General features: G+C 43.5%; 2 protein-coding genes and 1 long non-coding RNA gene across 10 annotated transcripts; 2 read left to right on the forward strand and 1 right to left on the reverse strand.

Moving 5' to 3' along the window:
- The first annotated feature begins 923 nt into the window (after nt 1-923).
- On the forward strand, nt 924-4,885 carry COMMD3 (COMM domain containing 3). 3 transcript variants are annotated; one of them, XM_003988146.4, is made up of 8 exons: nt 928-1,110; nt 2,453-2,564; nt 2,668-2,731; nt 2,822-2,856; nt 3,221-3,281; nt 3,372-3,428; nt 3,525-3,584; nt 4,509-4,885. In XM_003988146.4, exons 1-8 carry the CDS (start codon nt 972-974, stop codon nt 4,566-4,568), a joined length of 588 nt encoding a protein of 195 aa, XP_003988195.1. In that variant the 5' UTR covers nt 928-971; the 3' UTR covers nt 4,569-4,885. The 3 variants fall into 3 exon arrangements, with proteins under 3 accessions (XP_044916924.1, XP_019689604.1, XP_003988195.1); XM_045060989.1 differs by lacking the exon at nt 4,509-4,885 and adding an exon at nt 3,927-4,502 and having other exon boundaries at nt 924-1,110; nt 2,668-2,856; XM_019834045.3 differs by having other exon boundaries at nt 925-1,110; nt 2,668-2,856.
- Nucleotides 4,886-6,237: 1,352 nt separating this feature from the next.
- BMI1 (BMI1 proto-oncogene, polycomb ring finger) lies at nt 6,238-16,305 on the forward strand. 6 transcript variants are annotated; one of them, XM_023256249.2, is made up of 10 exons: nt 6,238-6,440; nt 11,251-11,381; nt 11,730-11,826; nt 12,432-12,487; nt 12,581-12,631; nt 12,796-12,904; nt 12,983-13,028; nt 13,462-13,560; nt 13,871-13,951; nt 14,041-16,305. In XM_023256249.2, exons 2-10 carry the CDS (start codon nt 11,270-11,272, stop codon nt 14,368-14,370), a joined length of 981 nt encoding a protein of 326 aa, XP_023112017.1. In that variant the 5' UTR covers nt 6,238-6,440; nt 11,251-11,269; the 3' UTR covers nt 14,371-16,305.
- On the reverse strand, nt 12,018-18,509 carry LOC123386466. The gene is made up of 2 exons (XR_006600341.1): nt 18,093-18,509; nt 12,018-14,379 (listed from the first exon to the last, which is right to left on the reverse strand). It is a non-coding gene; the product is annotated as an uncharacterized LOC123386466 (long non-coding RNA).
- Nucleotides 18,510-19,076: the final 567 nt, after the last annotated feature.

A 19,076-nucleotide genomic window follows, 5' to 3' on the forward strand; every position in this document is an offset into this window, starting at 1 on the left:
AAAACCCTTGCCAGTCCTACCTGTATTTTATTAAGATAACTGCCTGATATGTGAAGACTTTCATTAAAACCACAGAGATGTCATAAGCACAGCAGCACAAAACTTGTGTCCGTTTGCTTTGGGGGGGGGGGAGGGTCGTTATTTGCAGCGGCATATACAATTCCAATAATTCTGTCAAATGTTTGCGGATAATTTATGAATCCCTCAATTATGGAAGTACAGTAGGACCACACGCGCACTGTACGCATGAACATGTGTGGACACACAGACACACACACACACGCAGGAAGGAATCCACTGCCATATTCCAGGACTGACAATGAAAAAGGAAAAATAAACAAGAATTATGTAACTCGAGGTCTACAGCCTCACTCACAAAAGGGCAACGCTGGGAGGTTAAGCTGTTTGAGTACAAAAACCCCCCAAACCAGAAAAAAAACACAACCAGTTGCTCTAAATGGGAGCTTCCCGCAGGCTTTCGCGCTGAGCGAGGAGCAAGGGAGGCGTAGTTTTCGGGGGGTGGTGGGGGGGGGAGCGGGGGGCCGGAATCCCCACCTCTCCCTCCACTCCCCCCCCCCCAGGGGGTCTTTCCAGGAACGCTCCGGCGGAGCCCCGCAGGAGCTGGTGACAGACCTAGGTGAGCACCGAGGGGAAGAGAAAGCACCGAGCGCGTCCACAAAGCGCCCGGGGCCGCCCCTCTCCCTGAGGCGCGGCAGCTCGCGCGGCTGGCCCAGAAGGAAGGGCTGGACGGAAGCCACGGCGCCGGGAACGGCAGGGGCGGCGGGCGACGGACGGTGGGCGGCTAGGCGCGCCGGCCGAGGCGCGAGCCGGGGAGGCGGCCGGGGAGGCCCCGGGCCGGGAGGCCCGCAGCCCGCGCCGCCGCCCGGAGCCGCGCGCGCGCGCGGCCGCATCAGCTGAGCGCGCGGCGCGTGTCACGTGGTGCGCGTGTCGAAGGTCACGGCGCGCTCACAATGGAGCTCTCGGAGTATGTGCAGAAAGGCTTCCAGATGCTGGCCGATCCTGGCTCCTTCGACTCCAACGCCTTCACGCTTCTCCTCCGGGCGGCTTTCCAGAGCCTGCTGGACGCCCAGGCGGACGAGGCCGTGTTAGGTAAGCCGCTCGGCTCTGAGCTAGATCGGCCTGGGTGGAGGGGCGCTCGGAGAAGAGGAGCGAGACCGAGCGAGAGGGGGAAAACCCCGGGAAGAGGAAGTCTCCGGGCTTTGCCCTTCGCTCCGGACGGAGTGTGGGGATGTGAACCCGGAGCGGACCCTGACCATTGTTCTGTCCCCAGTTGGCACCTGCACACAGCCGGCTACACGTTTCTGGTCTGATTTCTCCTCCCAGTCTCTTTGTTCCTTTGTAAAGCCCGTGTTCGAGTCTTGTTTGTGGCCTAAACATCTAAGGTTTGCAGCCTGGTCTGAGGCAAAGGCTAGTTGACACTTGGACTTCATCAGGGTAGCTCCCTGCAATTCAAGCGTTCAGTGCTAGGCTGGCAAAGGTTTTAAAGGCTCTGTTTCCAAAGAATTCCTAGGTCACATAGTGTTGACATTTTCCAACCTAGAGAATACCTCAAGCCCCTGTGATCACTGCAACGCCCCAGTGAAGTATGTTTTGCACAGGTCCCACGCCTAGAACTTTAAAATATGGTGCATAATGTTTTGTTCCGCACCAGTTACCAGGAGACGAGTCTCTTTCAAGTGGTCCGGTCAGTGATTGCGAGTGTCGTGTCTGTATGGATTGAAAGCGTATTTTAAGACATCGCTTTTAGATAATTTTCTTAAATATAAATATCCCAACAATTCAAATTTTGTTTTTTCTGTAGTTTCATGATCTAAACCCTTGTACAAAAAGTATGAAAGTGGAAGTTCTTTAAACGAAAATAGTAACCACCACCTGGGTTAATCTCAAAAAAAAAAAAAAAAAAAAAAGGATAGCTGTCAAAATCGGAAAATATTTTGAAAGTTGTATTTTATATTCTGAACCCGTGTCCCGCTCTTGATGTGTTAATGTCCTTGGAGCCAGTTATCCTAAAACTAATCCATTTTAGAGGGACAGTTTATTCATTCTTTAAGTTTACACCATGTAAAATATTTGTCTTCTTATTTTCCTCTGAATATGCTGCATCCAGCGTTGTATTGACCACTTTTTAGTTATTTTTTTTTTCCTTTTGGGGTTGTGCAGTTGTAAAAAAAAAAACACACACAGTGAAAAAGTAAGGCAAAATAAAAGAAGGCAATTGAGACCGGTAACAGAATTATTGATGTATGCTCATTATTGTTTTCCATTGACCTTGTTGTTCATCTCATTTACTTATAATTGCCAGTCTTTAGAGTTGAATTCTTTTTGTTATCTTGTTAAAGGGGATTTTTACCCAAATTAAAATATCCATTTTAGAAACATGACTATAAAGAATTTATTGTCACAGCCATCACTAGCAATTAATTTATTTTAGATCACCCAGACTTGAAACATATCGACCCTGTGGTTTTAAAACATTGTCACACAGCAGCTGCAACTTACATACTGGAGGCAGGAAAGCAAAGAGCTGACAAGTCGACTCTAAGGTACAGGATTTATTTAAATATTCATTTGTTTTCAAATAGTATCTTTAAGACTCCAATTTCACTTTTTAAACTTTGGCTTTTCTCTCCCCCCCCCCCCCCCCAGCACTTATCTAGAAGACTGTAAATTTGATAGAGAGCGAATAGAACTGTTTTGCACGGAATATCAGGTTACTTATTTAAAGTTTTTTAAAATTAATAGTTACTATTTTTCTTCTCTTTGCAAAGATGTGTTTTCTTTCTTTCTTTTCCCCCTCCAGAATAATAAGAATTCCCTAGAAATCCTACTGGGAAGGTAGGTACTGTATAAGGTGTCAAGCTGAGCCAGTTTTCACTTGCAGGTATGAATGGAGAGTCTGGTGTGAAACAAAACGGGGCAAAAAGACAGGGATCTTGACCAAAAGAAAAGGGGCCAAAGGGCAAGTGAAACAATTGAAGTTAAGCTAATGTTTTTTTAAAGGCAAAGTTTATTGAGATAATTTTTTCAATGCTCTCTGACTCTTCAGAACTTGAAAATAAGGTTTAACAATTTTTGAATTCAGAGGAGATTGAAATTGCGTGTGTGTGAGGTGGGGAGGTAGACAGCATTCTTGGTAGAGAGAAATACTCCAAAGTCTTTCTGTAGATCTTATGTACAAACTTATCATTGTATTTTTTAGTATAGGCAGATCTCTTCCTCATATAACTGATGTTTCTTGGCGTTTGGAATATCAGATAAAGGTAAAGTGGAACAAACTGTTTTCTGGGGGGATTTAAGGAACTTAAAAGAAAAAAAAAGAAGACTGAAGTGTATGTGTTGTGCTCTTTTAGACCCATCAACTTCATAAGATGTACAGACCTGCATATTTGGTGACCTTAAATGTAGAGGTATTTACACATACGCCTTGTCTAAAATCTAAATGTGTAATGAAATTTAAAATGCCCTTGATTTACATAAACAGCGTTTTTTTTTTTCTTCCATAGAACACTGATTCCCGATCCCACCCAGAGATTAGTTTTAGTTGCAACATGGAACAATTACAGGTACAGTATTAGGATCTGTGAATATGCCTGTTGGTTTATAGATGCTTGAGAATTATGCTTAAGGAAAGTTCAAAAGAAAAACTAACCATCTGTCAGGAGACAGTGGAGGTTGGTTCAGGATTGAATGGGAAAGGGCTTCAAAAGCAGTATTTTAAAGTAGGCTTCACGTTTGAAATTAAGACCTTCCTAACAGAATTGGTTTATATTTGCTGTTCCCTCTGGTTGAGAACAATTTCTGAATTGTAGTGTTGAGCGTGAATTCCTTCCATTGTGATTAGTTTGATCCAATAAGACAAAGCAAAATTAAGGGCATGTCTTTGAAAATGTCTTCTTTACTTTCAGGAATTAAACTTTCAAACCATCTTTAAATGGTTTTAAGTGACTTTTTATAAAGAGGAAGTATACATAAAGTTCTAAAACTCTTTCATATTGCCAATGTAAGACTGGAAACATTCAAAACTACGTTGATTACTGGACATGGTAACGAATTTATTTCTTACCACTTAAAACAATGAAGAACATTACTTGAAATTTTTATGAATTTTGAATTTTTCAAAAGGCCTCTCCTGTGGAATTGTCTTAATGCAACCATTAATCAAACTTTAAACTTTCTCAGAAAGTGTGACTACAGCGTAATTTTTGTTAGGTAACTGGAGAAATTTAGTTCTGACCTATCTTGCCTGTTGAGACGATTCGGTTAGAAATTGTATCTCAAACCTGAGGGGAGAGTGGCCCATTTGAAGATGAGCGATTTCAGAGGGGAACCTTCTTTTGATCGATAGTGGCTTGCCAAAGGTTAAAACCCTCGTGAATTTTAAACTCGTTTAGAAAGTGCCCCGACTTTTTTTCTTGCATCTTTCTCAAACTTGGATACTTGTGTCTTGTGTTTTATCCTAAAAACGTGGCATTATAAACGTCTTTTAGGACTTGGTGGGGAGACTTAAAGATGCTTCGAAAAGTCTGGAAAGAGCAACTCAGTTGTAACTTGGGAAAGTTAACGATCCGCCCGGGTGTCGAGGAAGACCAGGAACGCCTTGTCGTCGACCGAACCACCGTTTGTGCGAGCTGGATGTCCTTCTCTTAAGTAGAAAAAAAAAAAAACAAACAACGTTGCCTTTTGGATTTATGCCGCTCGTCAATTTTGACACTTTTTTACACGTGTAAAAGAGTTGAGGGACATTCTGCCTCTTTCAGACATCTTTAGCATGAACTGTACACTGATCCCATTTGGTCTTTTTCAAGTCTCACAAAAGGAAGTAGACAGTATTAGACTCTGAATAAATAAGTTGTTCCCACAAAAAGAGTGGCGAGAGTTTGTTTGGATTTGAGTTGGTGTTAATTATTACTTTGAAGACATACATACGATTAGCGTTAACTTTTAACGATCGCCTTTTCTCCGGATTAAAGTTAAACACAGCGGGAAAGGATGCGATCTCCGGGGTTTGTGGAAGACCCCGTTTCGGGACTTGGGGAGCGGACGTGGTCGCCCCGCGGCGGGAGCCGGCCTGTCCCGTTACCTGAGCCGGGGCGGGGGCGGGGGGGGCGCTGGCCCGCAGTCGGACCCTCGCCCGCGGGGCTCCCGAGGCCCGGCCCGGCCAGCCCCCGCGCGGAGCCCCTGGCCGGAGCGAGCCGCTGCCCGCGCGCGCGCCCCGCCTCGGCCGCCGGCGGGCGGGGAAGGGGGCCGGCGCGGCCGCGGGAAGACAGGGGCGGGCGCTGTTGTTTCCGCGAGCCCAACCCGGGCGCAGGTTCCGCGCCGCGGCGCCGGAGTCTGGGCCGCAGCCCGTTGGGCTGGCGGGGCCGGGCCGGGGAGGTGGCCCGGCGCTTTCCTTGGCGGGAGCCAGGGGACGTGTGCGCCGCGGGTGGAGGCGGGCGGCAGAAAGAAAGAAATAACGGGGGTGGGGGTGGGGGGGGGTGGGTGAGCTGAGCTGCGTGCGGGGCCGAAGCGATGCCCGCGCCGGGAGCAGGGTGGCGCGTGTGGCGCTGTGGAGAAATGTCTCCGCAGCCGCGCCAGCGCCGCCGCCGCCGCCGCGGCGCTGAGCGAGGGGGAGGGGGCCGGGTCGCGCCGCTCGGAGGGGAGGGGGCGGCCGCGGGCCCGACTACACCGACACTAATTCCCAGGCCGCCCTTAAGGAATGAGGGGAGCACGTGACCCGGTGGGGGGGCGGCGGGGGGAGGGGGCGGGCGGACTCTGAGCCATTTTGGAGCCGGTGTCAGTTTCCACTCTGCCTTCAGCGGTGCATTTTTTTTTTCCACCCTCCCCTCCCCCCTCCTCATCCTTCCTCCCCTCCCCCCGCCGCTCCGCACGCACACACACGGCGCCCCCCACTCGCCCTCCTCCCCCCACAGCAACTATGAAATAATAATCGTAGTATTAAAGGCCGAGATCGGGGCGAGACAATGGGGATGTTGGCGAGGGAGCCCCGATCCGGATTAGAAACACCTCCCAGCCCCGCAGAATAATACTGATCGCGCCCCCTCCGCGCGCTCCCTCCCCCGAGTGCGGAGCGGGAGGAGGCGGCGGCGGCCGAGGAGGAGGAGGAGGAGGAGGAGGAGGAGGAGGAGGCCCAGGAGGAGGAGGCGTTGGAGGCCGAGGAGGAGGAGGAGGAGGAGGAGGCCGCGGAGGAGGAGGAGGCCGAGGCGGAGGAGGAGGAGGAGGAGGCCGGGCTCGGGAGGCAGCATGAGCCGAGCGCGGCGGCCGCGGCTCCTCTCGGCTGCGCCCGTTGCCCATTGACAGCGGCGTCTGCAGCTCGCTTCAAGATGGCCGCTTGGCTCACATTCATTTTCTGCTGAACGACTTTTAACTTTCATTGTCTTTTCCGCCCGCTTCGATCGCCTCTCGCCGGCTGCTTTTTCCGGGTACGTAGGAGGCGAGGCGCCTCCGGGACGGGGCCGGGGGGCGGCGGGGGCCGCGCGCGGGGCTCGGGCCGGCCGCGGGTGGATGGGGAGCGGCCCCCACCCCCCCCCGCGCCTCTCCCGCGCCGGCCGGGAGGGCGCTGACAGCGTGGGCGCCGAGCCCCGCGCCGCCGCCCGCCGCCGCCGCCCGCCGGCCCCGCGCGCCGCCCGCCGGCCCCGCGCGCCGCCCGCGCCCGCGAGCGCGCGCCCGCCGCCGCCCGCCGACTCCCGCGGCGCCGGGACCGACCCGCAGCCCGCGCCGCGCCGCCGCCGCCGCCGCCGCCGCCGCCGCCGCCGCCGCCAGCCGGGCTCGGCGCCGCTCCAGCCGCCGCCCGCTCCAGCCCCGGACGCGCCGCGCGCGGCCCCACGTTTTAGTTCCCTTCTCCCCCGAGCGCCCCTCTACACCCTCGCGACGCACATGGCCCCCGAGAAGAACACTTCTATTTCCAGCCTCTGCGGCTCTCCCCGCCACGGCGCCCTTTGTTGAGAGGTAGATTTGGATGAAACGGGGACGGGTTCCTGAAATCGGGAGCTGCTCGGGTCAAGTGGCTTCCCTCTTCTCCCGAAGAAAGGGCTTTGGAGGGGTTTGAACGTCCAGAGAATGCCCTCATTTTATAGGGACGGGTTGCGTGGGGGGCAGCGACCCCGCCGAGGTGGATGTTAAACTGGAGAGAGCCCGAACAAAAATGTTATTAACTTAAGTTGGAGGGACACTTGTGTGAAATTGGATGGCTTGTAAGATGGCGGTTCCCAGTTGTTTCCAAGGTCTCCTGCATTTGCGTTTAAAATGGTAAAGTTTTCAAGGTGTGATTTGTTGGGAGTCTTAGACGAGTTCTCGAAACATTACTTGGGACGCGCGCACTGGGAAGTGGGCATTTCAAATTTGGAGCTTTTTTGGGGGTGATGATGGTGACTGGACGTTAGTCTTGCAAGAGGTTTCCTTTCTTCTTTTCGCCCCCCTCCTTCTTTTTCTCTCCCCCCCTACCCGCCCCCCACCTCGGTCACTGCAATTTTTCTCTCAGCCTCTCCTATGGGATGCACTTAGAACCGTGACTTAAGTCCACTACGTTTTGTAGGTTTTGCTGAATGTCAGCATAGGTCATGTGGTGAAGAGATGCTTTGGAAAAGGAGCACTAAAAAGTTGACTACGTGTGTTTACACAGCCTTTTGGGTTTGACAGCGGTAGAGGATGGTGTTTTCCCCCAGAAATTTACAGTTAATAATTGGAAGTAAACAAGTAGAGAGACTTTGATCATTTCCAATTGCAATAAAAGGATTTAGTGGGCTTAGTGGTCACGGTCCAATATTTAAGAGAAGCGTGTATTTAACCCCTTCTCTTAAAGTAGGCAAAATTCTGGGCATATTTCTCCAAATCCTACTGTAGGTGGGTGGTACCTAGAATGTTGTGAGTGGTTCTGCATATATTTCATAGGAACCTTAACCCCCAAGTTCTGGAAACCCATTATGAGCTACAATAAAGACTTGAAAGTTAAGGATGCAAATCGTTGACAGTATATACTTCATGTGACTATGTTAGTATTTGAATTTTATTTTAAGTAGACTGGTCAGAATCCCTTAGAGATTGGGTTCATGAGCAGATTTATAAACTTTTAAGTATCTGAGTTCATTCCCATACATTTGCCCCAGAGTGCAAAGGAGTTTGAAATTACTTACCTGTGCAAATTACGTGCATAGTAACAGTGTCTTTGAAGCCATATAAAAGTCAGTGCGTGTGCATGTGGATACACACACGTGCTTTTGTAAGAAAATTGAGTATTTAATTGTACTTGATAAATCCATTAATACTCTACCACCAAGTTCCGGGATGGATGGGTGTTAAGTACCCAACTCGGCAAAGCTCTCCCTCAGAGTCAAGTTAACCCAAACTTTACCCATCATACTTCTGGGCTGTGAACCCCAACTGGGGTTTTGGAGTTCATTTGCATTTCTTAGATTGCAATAGTCAAGCTGATTGTTAACATAAGAGCTTGCTTCTGTTTTGCTTCATTTTGACATGGTGTTAGGCCTCCCAACTAAACTGACAGCCCCCACTGAGTATGGTACAAAGGCAAGTTTTAACTATTGAGTATTTCTACTACTGTGTGGTGCATTTTTTTGCTTGCCTGCCTGGCAGTTTCTGTACTGGAACCTAGGAGGCTTTCATTTCTAAGGTGCAAGGGATTGTTTGTTTCCTAAACCTATCAAGCATGTCAAACATTTTGGAAGTCATCATTACATTGCCAGTACTCTCAAGTGGTATACAAAGATAAAGAACTGATTTTTATGTAAGTGATGAAGTGATATTTACTGGCATTATAAATGGCGATAGGACTGTGGCCAAACCAGGTGATTGTGACTTACCTGTTAAAAGCCAACCAGCAGATTTCCCTCCACTGAGGTTGAACTGTTCTGTATGTTAGTATTTGTGTTTGGTGCTTTCTGTACAGCAGAGAAATAAAGGCATCTGTTTTTATTGAAGTCCCTTCTCAAACTTCATGTTCGGTGACATTAGTGTGATATGCCATCACAAGGAGACCTAAGTATCACCTTGTTATCTTTCTAGGAAAGGTCCTGTGGTTTCACAAGGAGAGTTTGCTTTAAGAATTAAGGTTTGTCTTTAATCAAGTACAATGGATTTAAATATTGCTACTCTTTTGGGACAGTGCTCCACCCACAACTCCTCTGCAACCCCAATTAGATTTATTTTAACAACATGTTGACAATATTCTTGTAAACAAGTAATCCAAAGATAACTGAGGAATCACACATGAAGTTTTCTGGTTGAAGTCACTGGTTGCTACTGTGATCACTTTCATAAAAGAGGCTTTGTTTTGTTTTTGCCTTTTTTTTTTTTTTTTTTTTTTTTTTTTTAGTACTCTAAAGCTGTTAGTTTCAGCCATTGAGGTATGTTGATTGGTATTTCCTTCTTCTGCATTAAAATTCCCTAGGAATTAAAACCTCAGATGCATCTTCAAGTTTCACAAGTTCCTAGATTTCTATTCAGAGCAGTTTTGAGAATGTACTCCACACAGGTCTAGAAACGTGGTCCTATTTTAGGTTCTGAAATGAATGAAGTGGGGGTAAGAAATATATTTTTCAAGAGCACTACACGAAATAATTGACTTTCCTGATTGTCCGCTGGTATATTGTTGCTGACAATTCCCCACCGTGACTTTTCTGTAATATATGGTATCTTTTGGGAATATTATTTCATCGTGTGGGGATTTGTATGGAGGTTAGGCTGAGAAAATGACATTTGTTTTTCTCTCCTATCGTTGCTCTGGGTTGACAAGGTGTTGATTTAGCGTTGGGAATGGGCTGGTCACATGATTCTTTACATATTGTCACTACCGTACCGATTAAAGTAGTTTTTCTTGCCTCCAGCATAGTTCAAATAAAACACACGGCTTTGCCCCCTCCTTGTCTTCTTGTAGTACAGATTTCACCTTTTAGCCTTAGCAAAACTTTGTATCGCTAATCTAACCTGCAGGAGAACTTCATATTAGAGAAGAAAGCTTTAAAGAGGTTCAGTTCAATAAACATCTCTGCAATTTGAGCCCTGACGATTTTGGGCTAAGTGCACAGTTGGCAATTCTCAAATGATCCCTTCGTGAAATTTTTGACCTAGTGATTGCTAACAGGAGAGACCGAGTCAAGATCTGAAAGAAGTTCTTCGCACCGAGTCGACTTGGAAAGAGGCCCCCAAGAGTGTCCGAAATGGCCGGGAGTTCGGTTTGCATTTTTCCTCCACCACTCGCGCGCTCCGGGGCCCCCCAGGCTGCCCGCCGGGTTGCCGCGAGCTGGGATCCTGCTCCCCAGCGCCGCGGGCCTCGTGGGGCTGCCCCACCCCCGAGCCGCGCCGCCCGCACCCCACCCCGCCCCCGCGCCAGCCCCGCCCCCGCGCCGCGCCGGCCCCTCCCCCGCGCCCGCCGCCGCCTCCGCCCCGCCGCCCAGCCGCCCCGCACGCCTGCCGAAGCTCCGGGCTCGGCCCGGCTCCGCGCGGAGTTGCAGCGGTGGCCGGATGCCAAGTGTAAGTGTAAGTTGCTATGGAAACCCCGACAGAGGCGAGTTCCGAATCCGGAGCGAGACGGAGCCGCGGGCGCCGCCGGATCCGCCCCTCGCATCCCGGCCCCCGGGCGTCCGCGCGCTCAGGCCCCAGCCCGAGGCCGACTGGAGGTGCTTCTGCGGCCCCAGCACCCAGCTCCGGAAATGCCAGGGATGCAGATAGGGCAGAATTTGTTTTCCCTTTGTATCGCGTGAAAACGTGCCAGGTTCTGGTTGCTGGAACCGCCTAAAACAACAAGAACCCCTGGGAAGCCAGGGCATGCTCACGGATTTTCAGCTGAAGATCCATAAGGAAGTTTTACAATAAATTTGGAGACCTGGAACAAGCCCTGGCGGTTGGTAAATATCTGCGGGGACTGTGTGGCGTCTGCAGCAGCCTTGGGGCTGCTAGGCTAGAGGACAAATGGAAGAAAGAGACCCGAATACTCTCAGCTCCCAGCCCCCACCCCGGACCTTTTCTTCTCCCTCCTGGAATGACCTGAGGGACCAGAAGTTATTTTAGTTGAATCCTCTTTCATCATTTCACTGTAATTGATTTAGGTCTGATTAGTAAATTCCTTCTGTAGAAAACGTTGGGACAGCCCAGCTGTACAGTCTTAAACGAGTTTTATGAACTCCACAGCACTTCAGAGTGTACGGTTACTAGAAGTTGGGAGATAATCTCGTTTCTCTTTCTGTGGATTATAGCCAATATTTCTGTGTCTTGCAGGATCTTTTATCAAGCAGAAATGCATCGAACAACCAGAATCAAGATCACTGAGCTAAATCCCCACCTAATGTGTGTGCTTTGTGGAGGGTACTTCATTGATGCCACAACCATAATAGAATGTCTACATTCCTGTAAGTACAAAGTTTTAGACCTTTTTTAGTGTCATGTGTATTTCACATTTCTTTCTGATGTTTGAAAACTATAACAATTCCCTCAGTCCTTGAGAATGTTGGTACAAAGTGATGGAGTTGTTTTCTACTCTTGGATTTGGTGAATTTTTGTTAATGCGTATTTTAAACATTTTATAAGTACAAGTATGCAATGGACAAGTGTTCTCAGGATATTGATGAAGTTTATTTAATTGGAAATACCTTTTGGCGTTTAGCATTTTCTTACTACTAGTTTTCCATTTTTGACCCTGATTTTAACGCTTAGCATCTAATCTCTAAACTTACAAAACTTCATTTTTCTACGTCTAGTCTGTAAAACATGTATTGTACGTTACTTGGAGACCAGCAAGTATTGTCCTATCTGTGATGTCCAAGTTCACAAAACCAGACCACTACTGAATATAAGGTAAGAAAATGTTTAAAATTAGTCTGTAATTGTTACTGGAATTGCATAATTTAGTGAAGGCTATCCTGTTTTATTTCTTCACACAAAATTTACCCTTGAATCTTCACCTGATGTGTATGCTTTGTGGAGGTTGCTCATTTCTTGCCATTTTAATGATGACTAACTTTAGACAAAGTTGAGAACTGTTCAAGTGGATTTTAAGGTTTTTATTTACACATCTTTAAAAATCTGAATTCGTTCTCCATTTCTGCATTGCTTTATTGACTTCATGACAAGCAGGAATGAGTGTGTTTAAAATACTTCCATTCTTTTCTCTTTATTCTCTTTCCTATTAGCTAATTTAATAACTTGAAAGGCACACTTCTCTTGACTCCATGAAATGTGAAGAATTAATGAATATAAAATAAAAGTATTTTTCTATTGATTGAAGAGTACTACTACCTAAAGAAATTTTATTCTCATAATTGTTATCTTACTGATGGAGACTCTCACAATCAAGTAAGATACTATAGGAGAAAGAAAACGAAGAATGTATAGTAACTGATATGAGCATCTAAGGTTTTTGCCATTATAATTAAGAATTTACTTTTCTAATTCTTTTTCAGGTCAGATAAAACTCTCCAAGATATTGTATACAAATTAGTTCCAGGGCTTTTCAAAAGTGAGTAACTTGGTTACAAATGAGTTTTTACAAAGTATTTATCTGTTTTATCTACTATAACAAATGTTTAAGACTTTCTTTTTCCTCCTCTAGATGAAATGAAAAGAAGAAGGGATTTTTATGCAGCTCATCCTTCAGCTGATGGTAAAATCTTTAGAAGGGAAAAGACATTTTATTTGGAGGGAGAACTCATTATTCAGTAATTTATTAAAATTGAGTTTAATTTAAAGTACCACTTCCATCTTCCTACGTAATATTTTAATTACATATTTAATTTTCTAAAATTGAGTTTCAAAATGTCTTCATAGCTGCCAATGGCTCTAACGAAGATAGAGGAGAAGTTGCAGATGAAGATAAAAGAATTATAACTGATGATGAGATAATAAGCTTATCCATTGAATTCTTCGACCAGAACAGGTAAATTTCGTAGGAAATGGGTTTTATGCTAATCCTTTCATGGGTACATTGTTCCACTAATAAAGTTATGTTTCTTAGATTGGATCGGAAAGTAAACAAAGACAAGGAGAAACCTAAGGAGGAGGTATGTTTCATGTCACAAAAACCTATAGAAGAAACAGCATTTGGCTTCTAGACTTTATGAGGGTGTATGCTGTGCTTTAGAATATTCTAGGGCCAGATGATGCTGTCAAATGGGAGAAAATGATCATATTTGATGTTTAAGAGTGATTTATATCTGATAGTAACTAGATAGAATTTATTTCGTATGTAGTTACTATTCTTACAAAATGCTTTAAAGAATTAATGCTTAATGCTTTGTTTTATTTAAAGTTTTCTTACTGTGTCAGGAATCTGTTTATTTAGTATCAACAATAGTAAACTCAAAGTGTAGTTGAAAATATAGTCAGTCTCAGCTTTGGTATTCATACCTTTTATCATATTGAGGCAATCTAATTAAAACTTTTTTCTTAGCTGAAAAGAATTTTAAGAAACAACTTTTCTAACTGTATTCTTAGGTGAATGATAAGAGATATTTACGTTGCCCAGCAGCAATGACTGTGATGCACCTAAGAAAGTTTCTCAGAAGTAAAATGGACATACCTAATACTTTCCAGGTATCTGCCTTATAGTCTTGGTGCATTTAATGTGGATTTTTTTTTTTAAATACAGGACTTAATTGGAACTATCTCTTAAAGTGTTTAGTCTGAATTTTGTTTTATGCTATGAATATAAATTCCTTCATAATTTCAGGAAATATTTCTCCTCTTTTCCTTTTAAAGTTTCAAGGGGGAGTCTTTCTTTGTCCAAGTGTTTGGAGAGAATGTCTTTTGAAGCATTTTTGGATTGTATTTAGATGACAAAGAAAATCTGGATTTACCTTTGTTCTTTATGGTACTTAATAATTGAAGTATCATTTTTCAATAGATCGATGTCATGTATGAAGAGGAACCTTTAAAGGATTACTATACACTAATGGATATTGCCTACATTTACACCTGGAGAAGGGTAAGTAGCATATCTAATACTTGAAGATTATTGTGGTAAACCGTATTTAAAGAGGACTGATTTTTTTTTTTTTCCTTTTAACTTTGTAGAATGGTCCGCTTCCTTTGAAATACAGAGTTCGACCTACTTGTAAAAGAATGAAGATCAGTCACCAGAGAGATGGACTGACAAATGCTGGAGAACTGGAAAGTGACTCTGGGAGTGACAAGGCCAACAGCCCAGCAGGAGGTATCCCCTCCACCTCTTCTTGTTTGCCTAGCCCCAGCACTCCAGTTCAGTCTCCTCACCCTCAGTTTCCTCACATTTCCAGTACTATGAACGGAACCAGCAGCAGCCCCAGCGGTAACCACCAATCTTCCTTTGCCAATAGACCTCGAAAATCGTCAGTAAATGGGTCGTCAGCAACTTCTTCTGGTTGATACCTGAGACTGTTAAGGAAAAAAAAATTTTAAGTCCCTGATTTATATAGATATCTTCATGCCATTACAGCTTTAGAGATGCTAATACATGTGACTATCGTCCAATTTGCTTTCTTTTGTAGTGACATTAAATTTGGCTATAAAAGATGGACTAGATGTGGTATTCATATGGACGTTAATCGAAAAGAAAGATTGTTCCTACAAATTGGTTTCTGAGAAGGCAGGCAAGATGTTTTCCTGTGTGTTAGGAAAGATGGGAGATGGTTTCTGTAACCACGGTTCGGATTTGAAAATACTCTGCAGTGGATATAAACATTGGGCCATAGTTTGTTAATCTCAACTAACGCCTACATTACATTCTCCTTGATTGTTCTTGTTATTATGCTGTTTTGTGAACCTGTAGAAAACAAGTGCTTTTTATCTTGAAATTCAACAAATGGAAAGAATATGCATAGAATAATGCATTCTATGTAGCCATGTCACTGTGAATAACGACTTCTTGCATATTTAGCCATTTTGATTCCTGTTTGATTTTTACTTCTCTGTTGCTACACAAAACCGATCAAAGGAAAGTAAACTTCAGTTTTACAATCTGTATGCCTAAAAGCGGGTACTACCGTTTATTTTACTGACTTGTTTAAATGATTCGCTTTTGTAAGAATCAGATGGCATTATGCTTGTTGTACAATGCCATATTGGTATATGACATAACAGGAAACAGTATTGTATGATATATTTATAAATACTATAAAGAAAATATTGTGTTTCATGCATTCAGAAATGGTTGTTAAAATTCTCCCAACTGGTTCGACCTTTGCAGATACCCTCTGTTTGAGCCTTATCAGCATAGAATATTTTTAATGTGGATTTCTCATTCTAAATTCTATTTCATTGGAAGCAATTGGCAAATTATAATACTGATTTTCTCTAGTAATACATATTTACTTTTTAAATTGTTGCAGTAAAGAAAAACTTTTAACTAAGGAATTTGGAAATAGTGTCTTCATTTCCTATTGCTTTTGATGGAATGAATGTGTTTTTAAAATGCGTATCCATCACTATAATTCTAAAACAAATTTTTAAGTAAACCAGGAAATTGCTGGAAGAAGGCATTTTATCTGAAATTATTTTAATATGTTGGATAGCAGGAATTTCAAAGTTAAGAGTTGCATTTACAGCTATGAACAATGACATATGTCCTCTCTCTATTGTCTTGAAATAGAAGCAATTTATTTTTAGCTTCTCCAGGTATTAATTTTTAAACAGAGTGAACATGTTGAATTTAAAATATGAATAATCCCAACAGTTTTCAGTTTGTGTTTTGCTTTGGTCGAACTTGGTGTGTGTTCATCACCCATCAGTTATTTGTGAGGGTGTTTATTCTATATGAATATCGTTTCATGTTTGTATGGGAAAATTGTAGCTAAACATTTCATTGTCCCCAGTCTGCAAAAGAAGCACAATTCTATTGCTTTGTCTTGCTTATAGTCATTAAATCATTACTTTTACATATATTGCTGTTATTTCTGCTTTCTTTAAAGATACAGTAAATGAAGTTTTATGAAACCACGAAATACATATATTTTTATTTTGACCTAAATTTGTACAGTCCCATTGTAAGTGTTGTTTCTAATTATAGATGTAAAATTAAATTTCATTTGTAATGGGGAAATTCCAATAAAAAGGATATTCATTTAGAAAATAGCTAAGACTTTAATAAAATTTGATATGAAAAGCACAATGTGCAGAAGTTTTGGAAACCCTATTGTGGATTACAACAGGTAAAAAAACTAAAGAGAATCAACTGCTGTCTTAAATAGTGATGTTGCTAAGAAGTACATGCTTTGTTGTATAATAGCTTGAAAGCCCAGTTGAAAGATGTATCTGTTTATTTACTCTACAATCTTTGAAGTAAAAGTTACCCATGTTTGCCAATTTTGGTGAATTTAACTCATTTTTCTAGGCTTCTCAAGTTTTTCATGATGTTATCTAAGAAAGCAAAGTTAGTTAATGGAAATTGCAAATGATATTTTTACTTTGGATGATCGTGTATATAAAGAATGAAAAAATATTTTTCAAAGACTAAAAAAACTTCAAATGCTAGTGGACCTGTCGCTTGACTTACACAAAATCAAGTTGTGAACTCAACACAGAACCCAAAGACTTTACATCTCAACCTTTTTATGATGGACTTATTTGTGGAATTCCTTATTAAAATATCAGATATTGCATTTATGGCTTCCTTAACACTGTTTTACCATTCTTGAAAACATGCATTTATTTTGCTTGAAAGGATTTTCCCCCCATTCCCTTTGAAAATTGCTTAAGCGTTAAAGGGTATTTCAACTAAAATGTCTCTGTCTTTTAATAAAACAGAAGATTACGTTTTGCATTCCCCCATAACCAGCTTTCACAGTTCTGACAATTAAGATTGAAAACTTTTGCTAAGCTACCACTTTAAAACATTTCAATCTTACAACCCATATCAAAACTGCTAACTTTGTGACTCTAAGCAGTAAAAGCAGGGTACGTGAAAAGTCGGATTTAAGTTTGGCTTTTGTTTCCGTAAAAGTATTCTAGGATTCTATACCACAAAGTTAGTGCTAACAAAATATTCCACAGAAAATGCCTAAATTGATTTCACAGATTTTAGCTTAAATGCAAAAAGAGAATGAGGCTGGCTTACTACTGTTGTGTAAATAGCGATCTATCTTGCTTTACACATGCATACCACTTTGCAAGTACTTTTTGCTTTTAAAATTGCCGGCCGTTAATTGCACTGAGTGGGGGGGCAGGGGGGGTGGAAAGCTGCCCTTCAGTTGACTTAACCTACCAACCATATTGCTTCGTTTCAATATTCATACGGGCAAATGTTAGGATTTCTGGAGGTACAATGCGACATACAGAGTAAGCTCGCAGGGGCTTCCCTACGTCCTTCTCCTCTTACTCTTTTCCTAATAGTTTGGCATTGGAGTTTCAGAAGACACGTGGTATAGGCCTATCAAGATAAAGTTTCGTGAAATCGACATAGAACCCATGTGAAATACTACTTTCCAATGGCCAACAAGAAATGAAAAAAAAAATTTTTTTTAATACCTAAGGCAATCTTTTGAGGGGATGGAAGTTTAATTTTAAAAAAAATCTGCACATGGGACCCAGTCTCTTAGAATCTTGGGATGATGGAAGTGGGTCTTTTTTCTTTTTTTTCATTTCTTTTCTAGTTTAAAGGTTTGGTAAATATATATGTTTTTCTCATTGCCCCTGGAATGATTGTTGGGAATTCTGATTTAGTCTAGTGCTTCTAAGAAATGGGGGCTACATCATATTCTGAAATACTGGGATTGTTTCCCACATACAGTCCTCCTCACACTTTATTCACAGCTAAGGTCTTGATGAAATTACATTTAAGATGATCCTATTTAACAACAGTATGTACTTCCAAGACACCTGATGTGCAAAGAGTGCAGAAGGCAGCTTCAACATAAAGCTTTTGGGTTAGAGAGCGTCATTTCACTTGAGGATGTTTCTTCAAGTATAAGATGAATAGCACAACAGGTGATTGTTTCTAAGATCGCTCCAAAAACATTCTGACTCCTCCCAAATAAAACCTTGTATTAAACTGGGACCACGGTTCAGATAGACGAGTCCTTTACAAGGAAGAGAAAGTATCACATATTAGAACCTCCTAGTAAGTCAGATTTGGGAAATACCCCCGCGAATACCTTGAGCCTGTGGGTCTCCTTGCAAATCTCAAGATCGCCCAGTTTTGATTATGAAAGTCTCCGAAAATGTTTACACAGTCGAGTGTTTCCTGTTTCCGCAGTTAATTTTTTTAACGTTTTTTTCTTCTTTTGGTTCTTGAAACGGATTTCCTTTATTTGCACCAGTTTCTTTTTCTTAGTGTGCAATTTCTAGAGGTCTCACATGAAGACTTCACTCTCAACCTCGTCTTCACCAAGTCGACGACATCAAAAGTCATTTATCACTGCAAAGGCTATTCTAGGATCCTTTTGAATTTTCTGAATAAGTTCAAGTGCATGTGGAAGACTCATCCCGAAATCTCATTTAACCCTCCAAATAAATAGTAAGCATTCAATAGAACTCCCAATGAGTTAAATTATTCCCATTATTCTCTTAAAATATACCTTCCAGACACTGTGAGAAGGAACTTTCAAAAATAGCAGGTGTCGTTCCCTTGGAGTCACCTACATTTCAGGAAAACGATGACTTCTTGCTCTGATTGTTGGGTCATCATAAAATCCAAACTTCACAGAATACATGATTTCAAGGTCGGTGCCTATTTGGTGCTCACAGTTCTGTCCCTCTCACTTAGCCAGAACTCAGATCGAGAGCAGAGACTTGGAAGACTCGGACCAGGGTCCTGGGGAAACGCGTCGAAAATTGGGATGGAAGGAATGAGGACGTTACCGAGATGGATAAAGATGTTACCGGATATAGAGAAATCTGTCCAGGAACTACAGTGTCCGGTCTCAATGCCCCCCAACAGTGGAAGACACTCCAACAAAGCCGAAGACAGGAGCGCAGTGCGCCGCTCGGAAGAAAAAGCGGGGGCGAGGGTGATTAGGCTGGAAAGAGCAACGGCTTTAAAAAAAAAAAAAAAAAGAAAGAAAGAAAAAGAAAGACAAGAAAGAAATGGCTTCTTATATTCTGGTGCCCGGTGGAAAAGGCACAGGACGACCGCCTGG

Source organism: Felis catus, chromosome B4, assembly GCF_018350175.1.
Source record: "Felis catus isolate Fca126 chromosome B4, F.catus_Fca126_mat1.0, whole genome shotgun sequence".
Lineage (NCBI taxonomy): Eukaryota > Metazoa > Chordata > Mammalia > Carnivora > Felidae > Felis > Felis catus.